We start from the raw sequence: 16,613 nt of genomic DNA on the forward strand, positions 1-16,613 counted from the left end.
TATGGGCATGTGCCACCACACCTGGCTAGTTTTTTGTATTTTAGAGACAGGGTTTTGCCATGTTGCCCAGGCTGATCCCGAACTCCTGAGCTCAGGTGATCCACCCGCCTCAGCCCCCCAAAGTTCTAGGATTACAGGCGTGAGCCATGGTGCCTGGCCTCCTGTACAATATATTTTTGTATGCAGTATCTGAGATAGAAATCTAACTTTATTTTCTTCTAAATACTCAACTGTCTCTCGTTTTAGATTGATAGTATCTTGCTTTGCAGCTCCTTTAAAACCCTTCATGGAATAAAGTGGCATTTAAATGAGGAAATAGGCTGGGTGTGGTGGTGCTTCATGCCTGTAATCCCAGCACTTTGGGAGGACGGAGTGGGACCATTGCTTGAGCCCAGGAGTTTGAGAACAGCCCGGGCAACGTAGGGAGACCTCATCTCTACAAAAAGAAAAAAAAAAATTAGCCGAATGTGATGGAACATGCCTGTAGTCCCAGCTATTCAGCAGGCTGAAGTGGGAGGATCACTTGAGCCTGGGAGGCTGAGGCTGCAGTGAGCCAAGATCGCACCACTACACTCCAGCCTGGGTGAGAATAAGGTTGTGTCATAAATAAATAAATAAAGTCATTTACTTAACATTTACATAGCACTGATTATCTGACAGAGACTGAGGAAGCAGAAACGAGTAAGACACCACTCCAGGCCCCAGGGATCTTTCTTGAGGGAGATTCACATCCTCGGGAAAACAAGATGTATAGTGAATGAAGGAGGTAGCAGAGGGGTCCGCAGTAACTGATTAAGTATGGAGCTAGAGGACTAATACCTCCAGGATAAATGAATTTATGCAAAGATTGTATTTGAGAGAAGAGATGAGGAACCACTCACTAGTAGTTTTGAGTGCCCTGAAAGTGAAATAGATTGAATTTTGTCCTGGAGGTCAATGGGATGTTCCAGGACTTAAGTCCCATAGGACTGACAATCAGACAGGTCTGGCTGCACTGTGGGAAATGGATTGAGGGGGCGCTGGAGGGAAGGCAGGAAGGCTGTGAGATGTGTCAGACAGGACAGGCTGAACCTGGGGCTGAGAGAACTGAACCAACTGGAAAGGTCTCTTACAAGGTAAAAAGAGACCTAAGGCAGGTGTGAAGAAGAGGGATAAGGCAAGGATGAGGAGATCCAGGTTTCTGGCGTGGGTGCCCACGGAAATGAGAAACACAATGGGGGCAGAGCCGGGGAAAAGCTGGGGAGATCAATTTCGCACCAAGCCGGTGGTGTCTGAGGGGCATTCAGGGAGCAGTCTCCAGGGGGGGCAGGTCTGGAATGAAAGAAGGAGCTGAGGCCGGGCATGGTGGCTCACACCTGTAATCCCAGCACTTTGAGAGGCCGAGGCTGGCAGATCACATGAAGTCAGGAGTTCGAGACCAACCTGGCCAACATGGTGAAACCCCCGTCTCTACTAAAAATACAAAAATTAGCCGGGCGTTGTGGTGCATGTCTGTAATCCCAGCTACTCAGGAGGCTGAGGCACGAGAATCGCTTGAACCTGGGAGGCGAAGGTTGAAGTGAGCCGAAATCGCGCCACTACACTCCAGCCTTGAGGACACAGCAAGACAATGTCTCAAAAAAAAAAAAAAAAAAAAAAAAAAAAAGACCGAGGCGGGCGGATCACAAGGTCAGGAGATCGAGACCATCCTGGCTAATACGGTGAAACCCCCGTCTCTACTAAAAATTCAAAAACATTAGCCGGGCGTGGTGATGGGCGCCTGTAGTCCCAGCTACTCGGGAGGCTGAGGCAGGAGAACGGCGTGAACCCGGGAGGCGGAGCTTGCAGTGAGCCGAGATGGCACCACTGCACTCCGGCCTGGGCGAGAGTGCGAGACTCCGTCTCAAAAAAAAATGAAAGAAGAAAAGAGAAGAAAGAAAGAGAGAGAGAAGAGAAGAAAAGAAAAGAAAAGAAAGAGGGAGCTGAGCTGAACAGATAGATATGTGGGAGTCATCAGAATTGACTAGTAGACGATGATGCCCAGGGGCAGGGCGTAGAGTGAGGGTGTGGAGCGAAGGAAATCCTCGTTTTCGAGTTTCACCCCCTCAGGGAGGCCCAGCCCAAGCCCTGCCGACCCGACCCCACCTCGCCCACACGGGCTTGATCCCGCACAAGGGGCTGCGCGTGGCAGACAACGGTTCTTCCGGCGGCCAGCTCACTGGGCACGCTGGGAACGGAAGCCCACTCTGAACGCCGAGCACTTCGGGAGCTGTAGTTTGGAGCAGGCTCAGATGGGCGGGTCCAGGGCTCTCTGCGAGTCCCGGCGTTGGATCATTTGAAGGACAGGTCCAGAAAGCGATGATGCTCCCGGGGCAGGGTGCCTCTCCGGCGGCGACACGGGGCGCCCCGGGCCTCATCCCCTCTCCGCAGGGCATGGCATTTCCACGCCTCCACAATCTGCTCCACCTGCAGAGCAAGGCCAGTCAGTGCGCAGTCCCGCGGTGGCCCCTCGCCCCGAGGACTGTGGGCTGGGCCGCTCCTGCCCCCTCCCAGCGCCCTGTACCCGCTGCTGAGTGGAGCTGGGCCGGTTTCCCGCGTCCGCACCGGGATAAGTGGTTCCTGCCGGTTCTGCTCTTCCAGGGCGCTCAGCTCCGCCGGGGCCAGCAAGGCTAGTCTCAGCTCTTTCACTACCGGGGCCGCCACCTCGGCCACCGGCCGCTCCAGCACCGCCTGCAAACGCCAGCCCTGAGTCGGGCACCTGTCCTGCCGCCCGCTCACTAATACCTCCAGGATAAATGAATTTATGCAAAGATTGTATTTGAGAGAAGAGGTGAGGAACCACTCACTAGTAGTTTTGAATGCCCTGAAAGTGAAATAGATTGAATTTTGTCCTGGAGGTCAATGGGATGTTCCAGGACTTAAGCCCCATAGGACTGACAATCAAAGACAGGTCTGGCTGCACTGTAGGAAATGGATTGAGGGGGCGCTGGAGGGAAGGCAGGAAGGCTGTGAGACGTGTCAGACAGGACAGGCTGAACCTGGGGCTGAGAGAACTGAACCAACTGGAAAGGTCTCTTACAAGGTAAAAAGAGACCTAAGGCAGGTGTGAAGAAGAGGGATAAGGCAAGGATGAGATCCAGGTTTCTGGCGTGGGTGCCCACGGAAATGAGAAACACGATGGGGGCAGAGCTGGGGAAAAGCTGGGGAGATCAATTTCGTGGCCCGCACCTCCTTCCGTGCCCTTGTGCTCCCCCAGCCCCACTCACCGCGCCCACGCGCGCCCAGCTTCGGGCCGCGCGGACCAGTTCAGCCTCGTCCACGCAGAGCTTGTCGCTGCGGAGCAGGGGCAGCAGCGCTGCCGCCGACAGCTCCAGGAAGCCTCGGGTCCGGAGGGCCTCCTGCGAGCCAGCAAATGGGTCAGGGAGGAGCACAATGCGGTGCGTAGGGTGAGGAGTATAAAGGGAGCAGTACCTGGCTGTGGGCCTCTATGAAAGCCACGCAGCGCTCCTGCAGCTGCCCCAGGCCAAAGGTTACGGCCACCTGCGAGCAGAACGAGGGAGATCAGGTTGGAGACTGGAGAGGCCGTAGCCCAGCCTGCTCACTGGGACCCACCACTGCAAGCCTGTCCCTAGCCCTAGCTGGGGAGGCTGACAGGGCCCTCAGCCCTCCAGGAAACTAGACCCAGTGAAAGCCTGCTACACACATACACACACACACACACACACGTGGACTCACTCTACAACCTGCTCTTCCCTACAGGAGACCACGCCGTGGCCTTCAAACCCCACCTGGGACCTAGGCTTGGTTTTTTTTGAGGAGGAGTCTCACTCTGTTGCCCAGGCTGGAGTGTGCAGTGGTGCAATCTCCGCTCACTGCAACCTCTGCCTCCCGGGTTCCAGCGATTCTCCTGCCTCAGCCACCAGAGTAGCTGGGAGCATGCCACCACACCCGGCTAATTTTTTGTATTTTTAATAGAGACGGGGTTTCACCGTGTTAGCCAGGATGGTCTCGATCTCCTGACCTCTTGATCCGCCCACCTCAGCCTCCGAAAGTGCTGGCATTACAGGTGTGAGCCGTTGTGCCTGACCCGGCTTGGCTTCTAAAGTCTACAGCCACCCTTCCCCTACCCCAAGTCAAGCTGAGAACCATTCCCCAGCCCTGATAGAGAGAAGACCAGCAAAGACCTCCAGCCCCTTCAACACCTGCTCCTGCACCTGACCCTGCTGATATACCCCGGATCCCACAGATCTAGGCACAGAATTCATCCTATAAACATCCTTGGAGCACCCCCCTCCCCACCACCATGTACCCAAGTTATTTCCAGGCCAGACACAGCAGGCCCAGGCTCCCAGCACCTGGGAGCCCATTTCCACACACAGAGCCAGACTCCTCCCATGCCTGTCCAGCAGCACCCACCTGCAGGGCCTCACAAACCAACTCCACATCCAGCACCTTCACCACAAACTGCAGGCACAGCTGGGAACAGAAATGAATGTGGGTTGGGTGGCGGTGTCCCTGCTCCAAGACACTAGTTCCACCCCAGAAGCAGTGAGCAGGCTTGAAGCGGTGAGTCACCCAGCAGCCCCAGACCCATCCTGACCCAGGTCAGGGGAGGCAGGGAACTGCTAGAGCCTGAGACAGCAGGCTCACAGGAACTGGAGACTAGCAAAACCAAGCCCAGCCACCCACATTCTAGTACATTCGCCACTAATCAAGACCATCTAGATAAAGGCCATGCAAAATTCTCCCCTTGTTTCAGGATGCTTATCTTCCTCCACTTGTTCCCTTCCTGACCCAAGGATACTTCTATTTTTAGCAGAAACTTGAATTTCATCCATGACATCTCTCATCTCTTGACTTCTGCACTGGCCTCCTGACTGGACTAGCGAGTCTTCTCCACCTCTTCCAATCCCTTCTCCCCTGAGTTTCCAATTCTTCACTCCCTTATCGGAAACCTTCAGTGAATCTCCACTGCCCTCTGCTTAAAAGAAGTCCAAAAGCTTGAGGGCCCTACATGAACCAGGCCCTGGCGTCCTCTGCAGTCTCATCTTGCCCTCTCCTCACAGTTCAGACACACCAAATGTCTCACTAGCTCCTTTGGTGCCTCTGTGACTAGAATACCATCTTCCCACTTCCCCCAGGAACAAAATCCTATTTGTTCTACCAGATCCAACACAAATGTTTCCTCCTCTGTGAAGTCTTCTCCTCTCCCTAGTGGCGGCACTGGAGAGGCCCCCTATACAGTCTCGGCACCATTCACGCTTCTCTATCACACTTTCTTTTCTTTTTTTTTTTTTTGAGAGCAAGTCTTGCTCTGTCACCCAGGCTGGAATGCGGTGGCACGATTTCAGCTCACTGCAACCTCTGCCTCCCAAGTTCAAGCGATTCTTGTGCCTCAGCCTCTCAAGTAGCTGGAATTACAGGTGTGTGCCACCACGCCTGGCTAATTTTTGTGCTTTTAGTAGAGATGGGGTGTCACCATGTTGCCCAGGCTGGTCTGGAGCTTCTGGGCTCAAGTGATCCACCTGCTTCAGCTTCCCAAAGTGCTGGGATTACAGGCGTGAGCCACTGCGCCTGGCCTCTATCACACTTCTTATGCCACCCAGGTAAGCATTTTCCTGTGTCTGTTTCCTTTCCCTCTCTGGAGAACAGGGATCAAGGCTGATATCTTTGTATCTACAGCACCAGCCGTAATCACCCCCTCTTCCCACAGCACACACAGGGCAGGCATGCATGGATCCTTTTGCACACAGGCACACATACATGCCCTATTTACATGGGAGAGATATACATACTTCTCTCTGTGTGGGCACACGTTCCTCTCCAGGCCATGAGTGTGTATGAGGCAGGGCGGGAAGTGAGCCCGTGAGAAGCAAGGGAAATGAGACAGGGACCTGGCACAAAAACCCACCTCTCTCAGTTCCTCCAGCCCATACTCCACAGCCGCTGTCAGCACTTCCAGCACCTGTAGAGTGGGTGGTTGGGGGAGTGGAAGGGAGTTTCCCCTGCCCTGTGCCCACAGTGTAATGGGCAAACTCCTGCCTCTGGCACCCCCCACCTCTCCCACCCAGGCCCCTGGTCAGCAGGCTCACAGAGTGGCGGTGCAGCTTGACACTGTTGGTATATAGGAACTCCAGCACTGCCAGGAAGGCCTCAGTTGGCACAGTGCTTAGCACAACAGGACTGGGCACCCCGGGGCCTGGCTCTGTGCCCAGAAGTAGCTGAAAGAAGTTGCATCTACAGGCCAACAAGCACCGATGGGCAAATACCTCCTGCCGTTCTTGACCGACCACGAAGCGAACATCACTGTGGGAGAGAGGCAGAGAGGCAGCGGGGAGGAGGCCAGCACCCGGAGTGCAACTTGGGCTGTGCCTTTGCCCACTCTGGGTCTTAGTTTCCTATCCAGAATGTAAGAGACAGGGCTTCGTCCCTCCAGCAGAAGATCTGGGACCCAAAGCCCTGAGTTCTAGTCCCAGCTCCACCTGACGGGTACCATAGGCAAGTGACTTCCTATCTTTGAATCTCAGGTTTCTCACCCATGAAATGGGACAATAATCCTAAACCTCAGGTCTCAGAGGAGGTGACTATGCTTGATTACTGAGGGGCATCTGGGCTAATAGAAGCAAGGTTGATCCCACCTTCCCCAGCCTGAGTCTTGGGGGAAGGGAAGCTTCTTTTGGCTCCTCCTCCACCAGCTGCAAACTCAGCTTTTTTCAGCCCTCCTCCAGACAGGAGAGTGTGGGGGTGTGGGGCACAGAGTGCGCACCGACTGCAAACAGACACAGCAGTGATGCACCATCATGAGCCAGACCACAGTTTCCATCTTCATGATCACTTCCGGCCCCAGCTCTGGGCCTCTGAACAAGGCAGGGGATAGGAGGCAGATGAGGCTGGAGTCTCCTAGAGCCTCTTAGTCCCAGGTCCAAAGCCTGGCGGGTTCACATTACTCAGACCAGACTGTGACCCCAAAGAAGCGGGGTGATGGAAGTCACCACCCTTTGGGGAAGAGCTCAAATCTGAGACCATGAGGACAGAGAGCTTCATTCTAGCTCTCCTGAGCAGCCCAGCCTCCTGTAAACTCTTCCCCTGGTTTCAGACACCACTGGCATCCTGGCCAGCAGGGAGCAGCCAGCACCCCCGAGGCTTCCTGTCAGGGACTATGGCTCAGTCTCTGGAGCTTTGTTTTTCTTGTGAAGCCTCAGTACCCAGAACAGGTCATCTGTTCTTCTTCGAGCAGGGAGGCCTCAATACCAAGCTGAGTGAGTGGAGGGAGGAGGGGAATCATGACCCACCATCTCTAAGGATCCCAGGGGCTGAGAATCATTTTCTTCTGCCAGGGGCCAAAGTCCAAAGAAGGAAGGGCTTTGCCTGAGCTCACACAGCAGTTCCTGGCTCTAGCCCCCAGGACCCCGCCAGCCTTGCCTCTGGCCCTCAGGGTCTCACAAACACTGAGTGACCAGTAGCCATGTTCCACATTTGACCTCCCCACAGCCTGAGTTCACCAGGGAGGATGGCCAAGTTCTAATTCCCAGCCTCTTCTCACCAGGGCCTCCTTAGAGTCCTGGGGCCCACAGAGCCAGCTAAGGAAAACCCACAGGCAGGGCCCACCCCTCACCTGTATCGCGGGTTGTTGACAAGGCTTCGGAGTGCTGTGGAAAAAGGTTCAGCTTTCCCATGCACGACCAGTCCCAGGGGCTCCATGAGTGAGAAGGGGTGGGGGTGGAGGAGGGAGCCTGGGAGGCCTGGCCAGGCCCTAGAGCTGGTGAGGCTAGCAAGGCCTGAGAGGGAGAAGCAGGGACTTGGGAGGCCTGTTTGCTGAGAAGCTGAAGTTTAGGAGTGGAGCAGGAGAGGCCCAAGCTCCTGAAGGCATCGGGGGCCAGAGGCCCGGGAACAGGAACAGACACAGGGAGGGGGCCAAGAGAAGCTGAGGCTGGAGTGGCCTATGGTCCTGGGAAGAAGCTGGCTGGCTGGCTGGCGGCGGCGGTGAAAGAGGCCCTGGCTGGGAGTCTGCCCAGGCAGCCGACGGGGTGGGAAGCCTGTGGGTTTCCATGGAAACTGGAGCTGGCCTGAGAAGAGACTCCACCCATCTCCCGGGCAGGCCCAGGGAAAACTTCAGCCCTTAGAGGGGCATTAAGCGCCGTATGAGGGTCTCAGCCCCCGAAGCTGAGCCTGCCCTAGGTTCAGAGTTCAAACTCCTTGCCCTCCTAACCCTTCCCTCCTCCACAGGCACACAGGGTCAGGATCCGGTTAGCCAGGCCTGGGAAACCCCCACTCAACAGGGAAAATCCTCGCCCCCATAGATGGGTCAGGGCCCCGACCTGGCTTGTTTGGGAGGGGACAGTCCCATCCCTGCCAGAGCGGGAGTCACATGAGTTGTCAGCCCTGGCAGAGGTGTCACAGCCTCTGCCATCTCTGAAATGCAACTTTGGGGAAATCTAGGTACTAGAGGTGTAGCCAGCTAGGGACAAGCCCCAGGACACTTGGGTCAGCAAGGGTCACGAGGCTGGACTCGGGGTTCACCGCCGAGTCACTGCCACTTTGTAAGGCCTGGTTCCTACCAGCTGAGCCAACGGGCCTCCCCTCCCCCGCACATAGCCCTGAACTGAGGAAGTCATCCAAGCCCCACCCTAACTCTGCGCCGGGAGCGGAAATGTTTGTCCTTGTCGAGGCTGATGAGGAGACAACAGAGCCATGACGTGTTCCTTCCTGTGGGCCCAGACCCTGGATTCCTGAGCCACCACCCCCGCAGCCTCAAGACCTCCCCCATCCTAGGCCTCTGTGACTTGTTCACGAATGGCCAGTCATCTGGCCATTCCACAAGGGGAGAAAATGGGCCCTGGCTCAAGAGTCCTGGGGTAGGACAAAGCCTTTCTCACCACAGCCTCGCTCTACATCTGCCCTTCTGTCGCCTACGCTTAGGAAGTGTGCCTCTAAGCTGCAAGACCCTGTCGGCCGCTCTCCCTGATGACTCAGGGGCACCCCACGCTCAGCACATGCTCACAGTAACAATGCTCTCAGGTTAAGCCAGAGCCAGACTGGAGGGAGGGATCCTGGGAGGGAGGAGTGTTTGCTCCAGCAACCCATGGCAACTCCACAACACAGGTCCTTCCCCTCCCACTTGCCCTTCAGGCCAGCGGAGCCAGGGCTGTGGAGCCAGGACAGAACTCAGACGCCAAAGCCTGCAGGTGACTCAGGTGCCTGAGGGAGTTTCGGGAGCCAGAGGGCAGCCATCTCCGAACTGATTCTGGAGGAAGTGGGATCAGAGGCCAAAGGCAGAAGGTGGAACGGGGCTTCACAAGTCGTCTGCCCTCAGCCTGGGCCAGGTGTAGGGGAGATCTTTGTGCCAGCCACCCTAGAGTAGATCTAGGTGGAAGATGACTGGATTCAACACCCCCAGGGCTGGAAGGATCTGTGGGGTTGAAGGAGCTGAGTCTGTCAGTCCTTCCTGGTTAGGGGTTGGAGGCATTGCCTCCACAGTCCAGGCTGAGGCAGAGGCCTGCCTCTCCTTCCAGAGAAGTCGAGTGGAAGGGAGAAATGGCAGTCTCTAAGACTCCGAGCATACCTGGCTAACCTCCATAGTGTCCAGAGAAGGAGCTCAGCAGGCAGGGACTAGCCGAGGATCCCAGTCCCAGCAGTTTCCTGTCCCCTGCTCATGTGTCTAACAGCCTTTAACCTTCTCAGCACCTAGGAACCCAGGCAGCCTGGGACTATCTGATCCACTTGTTCTAAAACACAGGTAAGAAGGGGGTAGAAGGTAAAAACCCTTCCTTGACATCACTAAGCAAGAGGCTGGGGTGGGTAGACAGATGCCCGGTGAAGGCCACCCTGAGTGTGGGTCCTCCAGCCAGCAGGTCCATGGCCAGCAGGCCTCTGCCCCCGGGACGCCAGGAGGAGGAGAATGCCAACGACTCCGGGCCGAAACCCTCACCGGTGCGGCCCCGAGGCCGCCTGCCCAGCATTGATGAGGCCCGACCGGCAGGTCCATGTCCGGGCCCGGCCTCACGCCGGGGCTCCATGCTGGGCCTGGCCGCGTCCTTCTCCCGCCGCAACTCGCTGGCCGGGCCAGGCGCGGGTCCTGGGGGTCGGCGGCCATCCCTGGGCCCGGTGCCCCCTCTGGGCTCACGGGTCAGCTTCTCAGGGTTGCCCCTGGCGCCCGCCCGTCGGGTGGCGCCCTCCTACCGCACGGAGCCAGTGCCCGGAGAGCGCTGGGAGGCTGCGCGTGCACAGCGTGCCCTGGAGGCGGCGCTGGCTGCGGGGCTGCGCGACGCGTGCTACTCCAGCGCCGAGGCTGCGCGGCTGGTGCGGGAGCTCTGCGAACAGGTGCACGTTTGCCTGCGCGAGCTCAGCCCGCCGCGCTACAAGCTGGTGTGCAGTGTGGTGCTAGGGCCGCGCGCGGGCCAGGGCGTTCACGTGGTCAGCCGCGCGCTCTGGGACGTGGCGCGCGATGGGCTGGCCTCGGTCTCCTACACCAACACCTCGCTCTTCGCGGTGGCCACGGTCCACGGGCTCTACTGCGAGTGAGGGGAGTCCAATTCTGCAAAATTGTTTATTATCCTAGGAGGAGGCCCCCCTGGGGCTCACATCCCAATAAATAAGTGTCTGACAATAAATAAAAGTGGTCCATAAATAACGCCCCCTAGCTGGGAGCTAAGGCTCAGGCTTATCTTGGAGAGGGGGTAGGAGCCAGCGAAGACAAGCTGCCCCCAACTCCGGTAAAGCTGGTCCCTGATTGCCTGGGGGATTCGGCCCAAAGCCCCCAGTGAGGCACCAAAGGAAGGGGGAGGGCCACAAAGGCAAGGGCCAGAGCCTTACAGGCACAGGCCTCAGGCCTCAGAGCTTGAGTCCTAGGCTGGGCTGCGGTCCCGGAGTAGGCGCAGAGCATAGCGGAGTCTTTGCCGCAGGTCTGGAGAGCAGCCCAGCTGCCGAAGGTGGGAAGCGAGGTAAGTACAAGCACTACGATTTCGGGCCACAAAAGTCACAAGGAGGGGCTCCCAGCCACTGAGAATCAGCTTGGTGTGGTCCCCGTAGAAGTTCACCTGCACACAGGAGCATGACAGTGGTCAGGACCTAGGCTCCGGGCCCAGCTTCCTCCCCAGCACCCTGGGCCTCCCAGACCTTCCCCGCAACTCCTGGATAGGCTGTTACCTGGACAGTGCCGTCACTAAACAGCATGAGGAGAGCCTGATCCGTCTTGACCCACTGCAGCAGCAAGGGCGGAGCAGGCACCTCTACCTCTTCCACACTGGGCAGATCTCCACCCTGGGAGCAGGGTCGGGGCAGGTCACTGATCCAGCGTGAGACAGCCCCCTCCCCATTAGTGTATGCCTTATCCTCTAGCTTTCGGCACCCCCCACCACCACCAAGGGGGAATCAGAGGGATCAGGATGGGTTCGTTTTCTTTTCTTTTTTTTTTTTCTTTTTTGAGATGGAGTCTCGCTCTGTCCCCCAGGGTGGAGTGCAGTGGTGTGCCATCTCGGCTCACTGCAAGCTCCGCCTCCTGGGTTCACCCATTCTCCTGCCTCAGCCTCCCGAGTAGCTGGGACTACAGGCGCCCGCCACCACGCCCGGCTAATTTGTTGTATTTTTAGTAGAGACGGGGTTTCACCTTGTTAGCCAGGATGGTCTCGATCTCCTGACCTCATGATCCACCCTCCTCGGCCTCCCAAAGTGCTGGGATTACAGGCGTGAGCCACCGCACCCAGCCAGGTTGGGTTAGTTTTCAATGTACCACAGCCCCCGCCCTCACACCTTCATGAGGTGCTGCTCCATGTAGGAGGCGAAGTACCGCAGGATACCCAGCTGAGGCTGCAGGGCCCGGGGCACAGCCCCCACGGAGAAGGAGAAGTGCTTTGTGCTGGTGGGGTTGTAGTGCACAGTCCTAGAATGGGGAGGCAGAGGTCAGAGAGAGCCCTGCACCAATGCCCCTCCCCTGAGAAACCCAGACCCCTGAGCCCAGGAGCACACACGAGGGTGCGGCCCTGCTGGATTAGTGGCCTGAATACAAGGCACCCCATAACAGCACTTACTTTCTGTTGGCCGACAGGGCCATATGTGTGCCATCGTTGAAGAGCACAGCCACACGGCGGCTGGACAGTTGATACCCAAAGCCGAACTTATTGGAGTAGTCAACCCACTTGCTGACCCACACCAGAGGCTCTGGCTGGGCCAGGGGGGCCGGGTTCTGTTCCGCTGTCATGGGAGAGGAGGGAGTCAGGACCTGCTCCTGGTCTCCCAGCCACAGAACTCCCACCACAGCAGCATGTACCAGACCCCAGCCTTACCTGGGGGCATGAAGGCTACACAGTTTCTCAGAGCACAAAGGGCTGACTCCACTACTGTGGCCACAGTCAGACCTTCTTCAAATCCTGAAGGAGACAGGGCACCGAGATTTAGGAATTAGCACCCCAGGACCCAGGCCAGGCCCCTCTGCCCGCTCCTTCCCTCTGGCCCCTGATCTCAGCTCCAGCAATCTCTAGCACCTCTCATCCTGCCTGGCTCCTCACCATCTCCACTGCTTGCCAGTGTCCCACGGGGTGAGCTGTCTTCAGGTGCTGTCTCTACCAGGCTGACAGGGGCTGGGCCAGAAGCTGCTGGAGCCTGGAGGGTTGGGCAGGGAAAGGGAGTGAGACAGGCCCCAAAATCCAAACCCTTGAGTCCATGGCCTGGCCCTTCCCTGGCTCCCAGGGCACCCCAGGTCAGCCCCGCCAGGCTGGTGACACACAGCCAATTAGGCTACCACGAGGCTGGATGCTTCAGCAGCCTCTTTTATCCCGGGCTTCCCTCAGCTGCTAGGGTGGGGGTGAGTCAGGGGAACAGTGTCCACGTGAACACCTCACCTCTGGCCTGGCATCCTGATGGCCAACGGATGTGCGCATGAGGCCGCTCACCAAACCGGAGACCTCGTCCCTCTCCTGGGCATGATTCTTACCTGGGGGTGAAGGGTGATACCATCCTCAGTATCCTGCCCAGCCCCTCCACTTCCGACAGGGATGACACAGAGATTGGCCTCCCCAAGTGCCTGTACTGCACATGCTCTCCCCAAGAGTTCCCAGGCACCCACACTCACACACCCGAGACAAATGTGACAAGCTGCTCTACTGCTCTGCCCCCTCAACCCACTGACACCCCAGACTCACTCTTGTTCTTCTTTCTGCCAAAGAGGCTCTTGGTAACTTTGGCAAACAGACTCCTAGCTGGGTTGGGGGGTGTCAGGTCTGGGACTGTCACGCAGCTGCTGATAGGGAGTCGATCGGGGGTATAGCCCTAGGGAGGGGAACCATGTGAACAGAGAAGAGAGGCTCCAGGGGTCCTGTCACCTGCCCCCTTTCAATCCCTGGGAATACCTCTAAGATGGACTTAGAATTCTGGGGAGCCACAGACCTTGGTAAAGAAGTCATGGCGCAGGATCTGGTCAATAGAGGGGCGGTCTCGGGGTGAGGCCCGAAGGATGGCAGCCAGGAGCTGCCGGGCAGGCAGTGAGAGGCTGGCAGGCAGCATGTAGTGAACCTGCTTGATGCAGCGGTACGTCTCCTTCAGGTCAGCCGTCTCAAAGGGAGGGCTCCCGCAGAGCAGCGTGTACCTATAGGGCAGGGCCAAGGGGTCAGGAGTAAAGTGGAGGGGATGCTCCACCCACACACCCAGCACCTGTCTGCTGCTGAACCTGGACCCTGCAACTCACATGACACAGCCCAGTGACCATACATCCGCCTCAGGGCCGTGGCCCTGTCTCAGCAGCACTTCTGGAGCCACATAGTTGGGGGTGCCACAGATGGTCCTGAAAGAGGGTGGGGAGGAGGAGAGAAGGCTGAGACCCAGCCCAGCAGCCCCCCCACCCCTTCCCCCACTGTGAGTCCAGACAAAGCAGCTGCCTGTCACCAAAGGCCAGAGAACTCCTGCTTGTCCTGGGACAATGGATGCCAGGGATGGCAGCTGAGTCCCCGCCCACCCGCCTGGCCCAGCTGCTCAGCTGCTCAGCTGCTCTTCATGACAGGGGGAGGGCCTGACCCCTAGCCCAGTACCCTCCTCCAGGGTCAACACAGAGTCCACAGCTGATCCCTTCCCCCTTCCTGTACTCCTGTCTGTCAGACAGGCATCAGGCTGTCACCTCCCACAGTTTGTGCCACACACACGCCAACAGCAGCTGTCACAACCCCCATAAACACTCATCTGCCACATATGCTATCTGTATCACACACACAAAGTATGATGGCCACAGCAGGGTCTTCTTACACCCACAATGTCATATCCCACCATTTCCACACTCTCAGTCTGTCTCTCACACACACATACACGATGCCTGTCACCTTCCCCCATCCACACAAAGGGTAAGTCGTATGCCTCCAAGAATCTGTATAGCCCCATCTGTCTCAGGGACTCAGAGTCACCTACCCTATCTGTGTCACACACCTATAGGATCCTCCCCCTCTCCACCGGTCTCAGTAACACAGGCTGCCACCTCCACCTTCACACATGCATAAACAGCCCATCATCCCTTCCCATTTATCTCATGCACACATGAGGCAGTCACCTTGCCTCCCACATACATATGCACTGTCTGTCACGCATGTCATCTGTATCACACACAGGCCCCTTTCCTCAAAACTCACTTCTTCCTCTGCTCCGGAGGCTCCAACCGGGCTGCCAGCCCAAAATCCCCCACCTTCAGTTCCATGTTCTCAGTGATGAAAAAATTTCCTAGATGGGGAAAGAGAGGTGTGTCAGATTCTTTCCTTCCTCCCTCCCTCCCTCCCTCCCCCCCCAACCTCCCATCCTCCAGGCTCAGGAGTCTCACCCAACTTGAGGTCCCGGTGCAAGATGCCGCGCTGGTGCAAGTACTTGAGGCCGGAAAGGATCTGCCGCAGGTAGTAGCGCACTTCTGGCTCTAACAGGGTGTGCCGGGCTTTCCAGATGTGGGCCAGGGACTGCAGAGAGCCACTGCCTCAGCCCCTGGTGAGCCCTCCCTCCCCCTCCCCCTCCATCTGTGCTCCCTGAGGAAGAAACAGGGCCCCAGCTTTGGGTCTTAAGACTGTCTTCTCGTCTGGGTGCGGTGGCTCACGCCTGTAATCCCAGCACTTTAGGAGGCCGAGGCAGGTGTATCACAAGGTCAGGAGTTTGAAACCAGCCTGACCAACAGGGTGAAACCCTGTCTCTACTAAAAATACAAAAATTAGCCGGGCGTGGTGGTGCATGCCTGTAATCCCAGCTACTTAGGAGGCTGAGGCAGGAGAATTGCTTGAACCCGGGAGGCGGAGATTGCAGTGAGCCGAAATCGCGCCACTGCACTCCACCCAGGGCAACAGAGCGAGACTCCATCTCAAAAAAAAAAAAAAAAAAGACTGTCTTCTCTCCCTCACTCTCATCCCTGCGGGAATCACCATCTTTCACCTTTCGGCTGCAGAGCTCCAAGAAAATGTAGATGTTGTCAGCGTCCTCAAAGTGGTGCGAAAAACGCACGATGTGGCGGTGCTGCAGGTCTCGGTGCAGCTCAATCTCATTTAGGATCTGCCATGAGGGCGCGGAGTCGTCATCCTTCCATGGTTCCCGTGCCACCGTCCCCACCCCACCCCTCGCCCGCTGAGCCTGGACCCACCTTCTCGCGCTGATGCGGCTTGGCGACGCGGCTCTGCGGGATGACTTTGACAGCGTAGGCGCTGCCAGTCTCTGTGTCAGTGGCCTCGTAGCAGCGGGCGAAGCCCCCCTGTGAAGAGGGGGCATCAGGCTGGGTGTTCCAGGGGGGCCGAGTCTGGCCCGCGGGCGTCCCCGCGTTGGGGTTCAAGTGCCCACGCCCGGCTCGGCGCCAAAAAAGAGGCCGGCCGGGACCCCCACCTCCACCATCACCACCCCGCGGACGTCCCCCGGCCCACCTTGCCCAACAAGCGGCCTTTGAGGTAGCTGCGGCCGCTGCGCGGGTCCGTGATGAGGCGCCCGGGGTCTGACGTCGGTAGCCCGGCCAGCACCTCCAGCTCAGGTCCGGGCAAGGCACTCGGAGGCGGCCCGGGCCCGGCCGGGGGAGCGGGCGCGGCGGCCGCACGCTGGAAGGGGCGCGGGGACAGGAAACCGGCGGCGGGCTCCATGCGGGCGGCGCGTCGCAGCGCGGGCCCGGCTTCTTCTCGGTTCCGCCCGGCCCCGGCCGCGCGTGGCGCTGCCTGGATTTGCTACGCTGCGCTCGCGCCCGGGGGAGCCCAGCGTTTTTATCAATGAACGCCTGCCCCCTCCCCGGCTTTTCGTCACCGAGAGTCCCGCCTCCTTTCTGGCAGCGAGTCGAGGAGAGGCCACTCCCATTCCCGGCCTTACATCACCCAGAAGCTCCTCCCCCACCCAACGCACTGCCAGACCCCGCCTCCTGGCCGCGCCCCGGGGCGCAGCCCGGCAGCTAGTCACCATGCAGGTGCAACAAGGCCGCAGGGGCCGGCCGATCCCTGTCCGCCTCTCACCCCTCCTTTGCCACTGCAAGTCCCGCTCATGGGGGCCTCTTTCTTTCCCCATCCTTCGCGATGTGTGCTGAAGTCCGAGTGGGGCCCGGGCATCTGGGGCATCTCCCCACCAACTAGATAGATCAGCGTTCCAGCCAGCAGCGGAGAGGCAGGGGCGGCCCTCGCTTTTGCCCGGGCATGTTACCCGACACTCCCCTTTCA

The 16,613-nt window shown here is 58.2% G+C and overlaps 3 protein-coding genes across 9 annotated transcripts; 1 reads left to right on the forward strand and 2 right to left on the reverse strand.

Moving 5' to 3' along the window:
• Positions 1-607: 607 nt before the first annotated feature.
• On the reverse strand, positions 608-9,291 carry BTBD19 (BTB domain containing 19). Of its 4 annotated transcripts, none has more exons than XM_054490528.2 (8): positions 7,595-9,291; positions 6,072-6,285; positions 5,891-5,944; positions 4,396-4,455; positions 3,451-3,519; positions 3,246-3,377; positions 2,584-2,709; positions 608-2,445 (listed from the first exon to the last, which is right to left on the reverse strand). In XM_054490528.2, exons 1-8 carry the CDS (start codon positions 7,678-7,680, stop codon positions 2,311-2,313), a joined length of 876 nt encoding a protein of 291 aa, XP_054346503.1. In that variant the 5' UTR covers positions 7,681-9,291; the 3' UTR covers positions 608-2,310. The 4 variants fall into 4 exon arrangements, with proteins under 4 accessions (XP_054346503.1, XP_054346488.1, XP_063512786.1 ...); XM_054490513.2 differs by having other exon boundaries at positions 2,543-2,709; XM_063656716.1 differs by lacking the exon at positions 4,396-4,455.
• On the forward strand, positions 9,154-10,609 carry DYNLT4 (dynein light chain Tctex-type 4). Its single transcript, XM_063656717.1, has 2 exons — positions 9,154-9,715; positions 9,824-10,609. Exon 2 carries the CDS (start codon positions 9,835-9,837, stop codon positions 10,498-10,500), a length of 666 nt encoding a protein of 221 aa, XP_063512787.1. The 5' UTR covers positions 9,154-9,715; positions 9,824-9,834; the 3' UTR covers positions 10,501-10,609.
• On the reverse strand, positions 10,512-16,605 carry PLK3 (polo like kinase 3). Of its 4 annotated transcripts, none has more exons than XM_054490499.2 (15): positions 15,843-16,605; positions 15,569-15,676; positions 15,364-15,480; positions 14,771-14,900; positions 14,586-14,673; positions 13,658-13,753; positions 13,360-13,558; positions 13,116-13,242; positions 12,816-12,907; positions 12,483-12,576; positions 12,261-12,344; positions 12,006-12,168; positions 11,728-11,857; positions 11,125-11,238; positions 10,512-11,015 (listed from the first exon to the last, which is right to left on the reverse strand). In XM_054490499.2, exons 1-15 carry the CDS (start codon positions 16,050-16,052, stop codon positions 10,824-10,826), a joined length of 1,944 nt encoding a protein of 647 aa, XP_054346474.1. In that variant the 5' UTR covers positions 16,053-16,605; the 3' UTR covers positions 10,512-10,823. The 4 variants fall into 4 exon arrangements, with proteins under 4 accessions (XP_054346474.1, XP_054346465.1, XP_063512771.1 ...); XM_054490490.2 differs by having other exon boundaries at positions 12,459-12,576; positions 15,843-16,555; XM_063656701.1 differs by lacking the exon at positions 15,364-15,480 and having other exon boundaries at positions 12,459-12,576; positions 15,843-16,278.
• Positions 16,606-16,613: the final 8 nt, after the last annotated feature.

Source organism: Pongo pygmaeus, chromosome 1 (assembly GCF_028885625.2).
Source record: "Pongo pygmaeus isolate AG05252 chromosome 1, NHGRI_mPonPyg2-v2.0_pri, whole genome shotgun sequence".
Classification (NCBI taxonomy): Eukaryota; Metazoa; Chordata; class Mammalia; order Primates; family Hominidae; genus Pongo; species Pongo pygmaeus.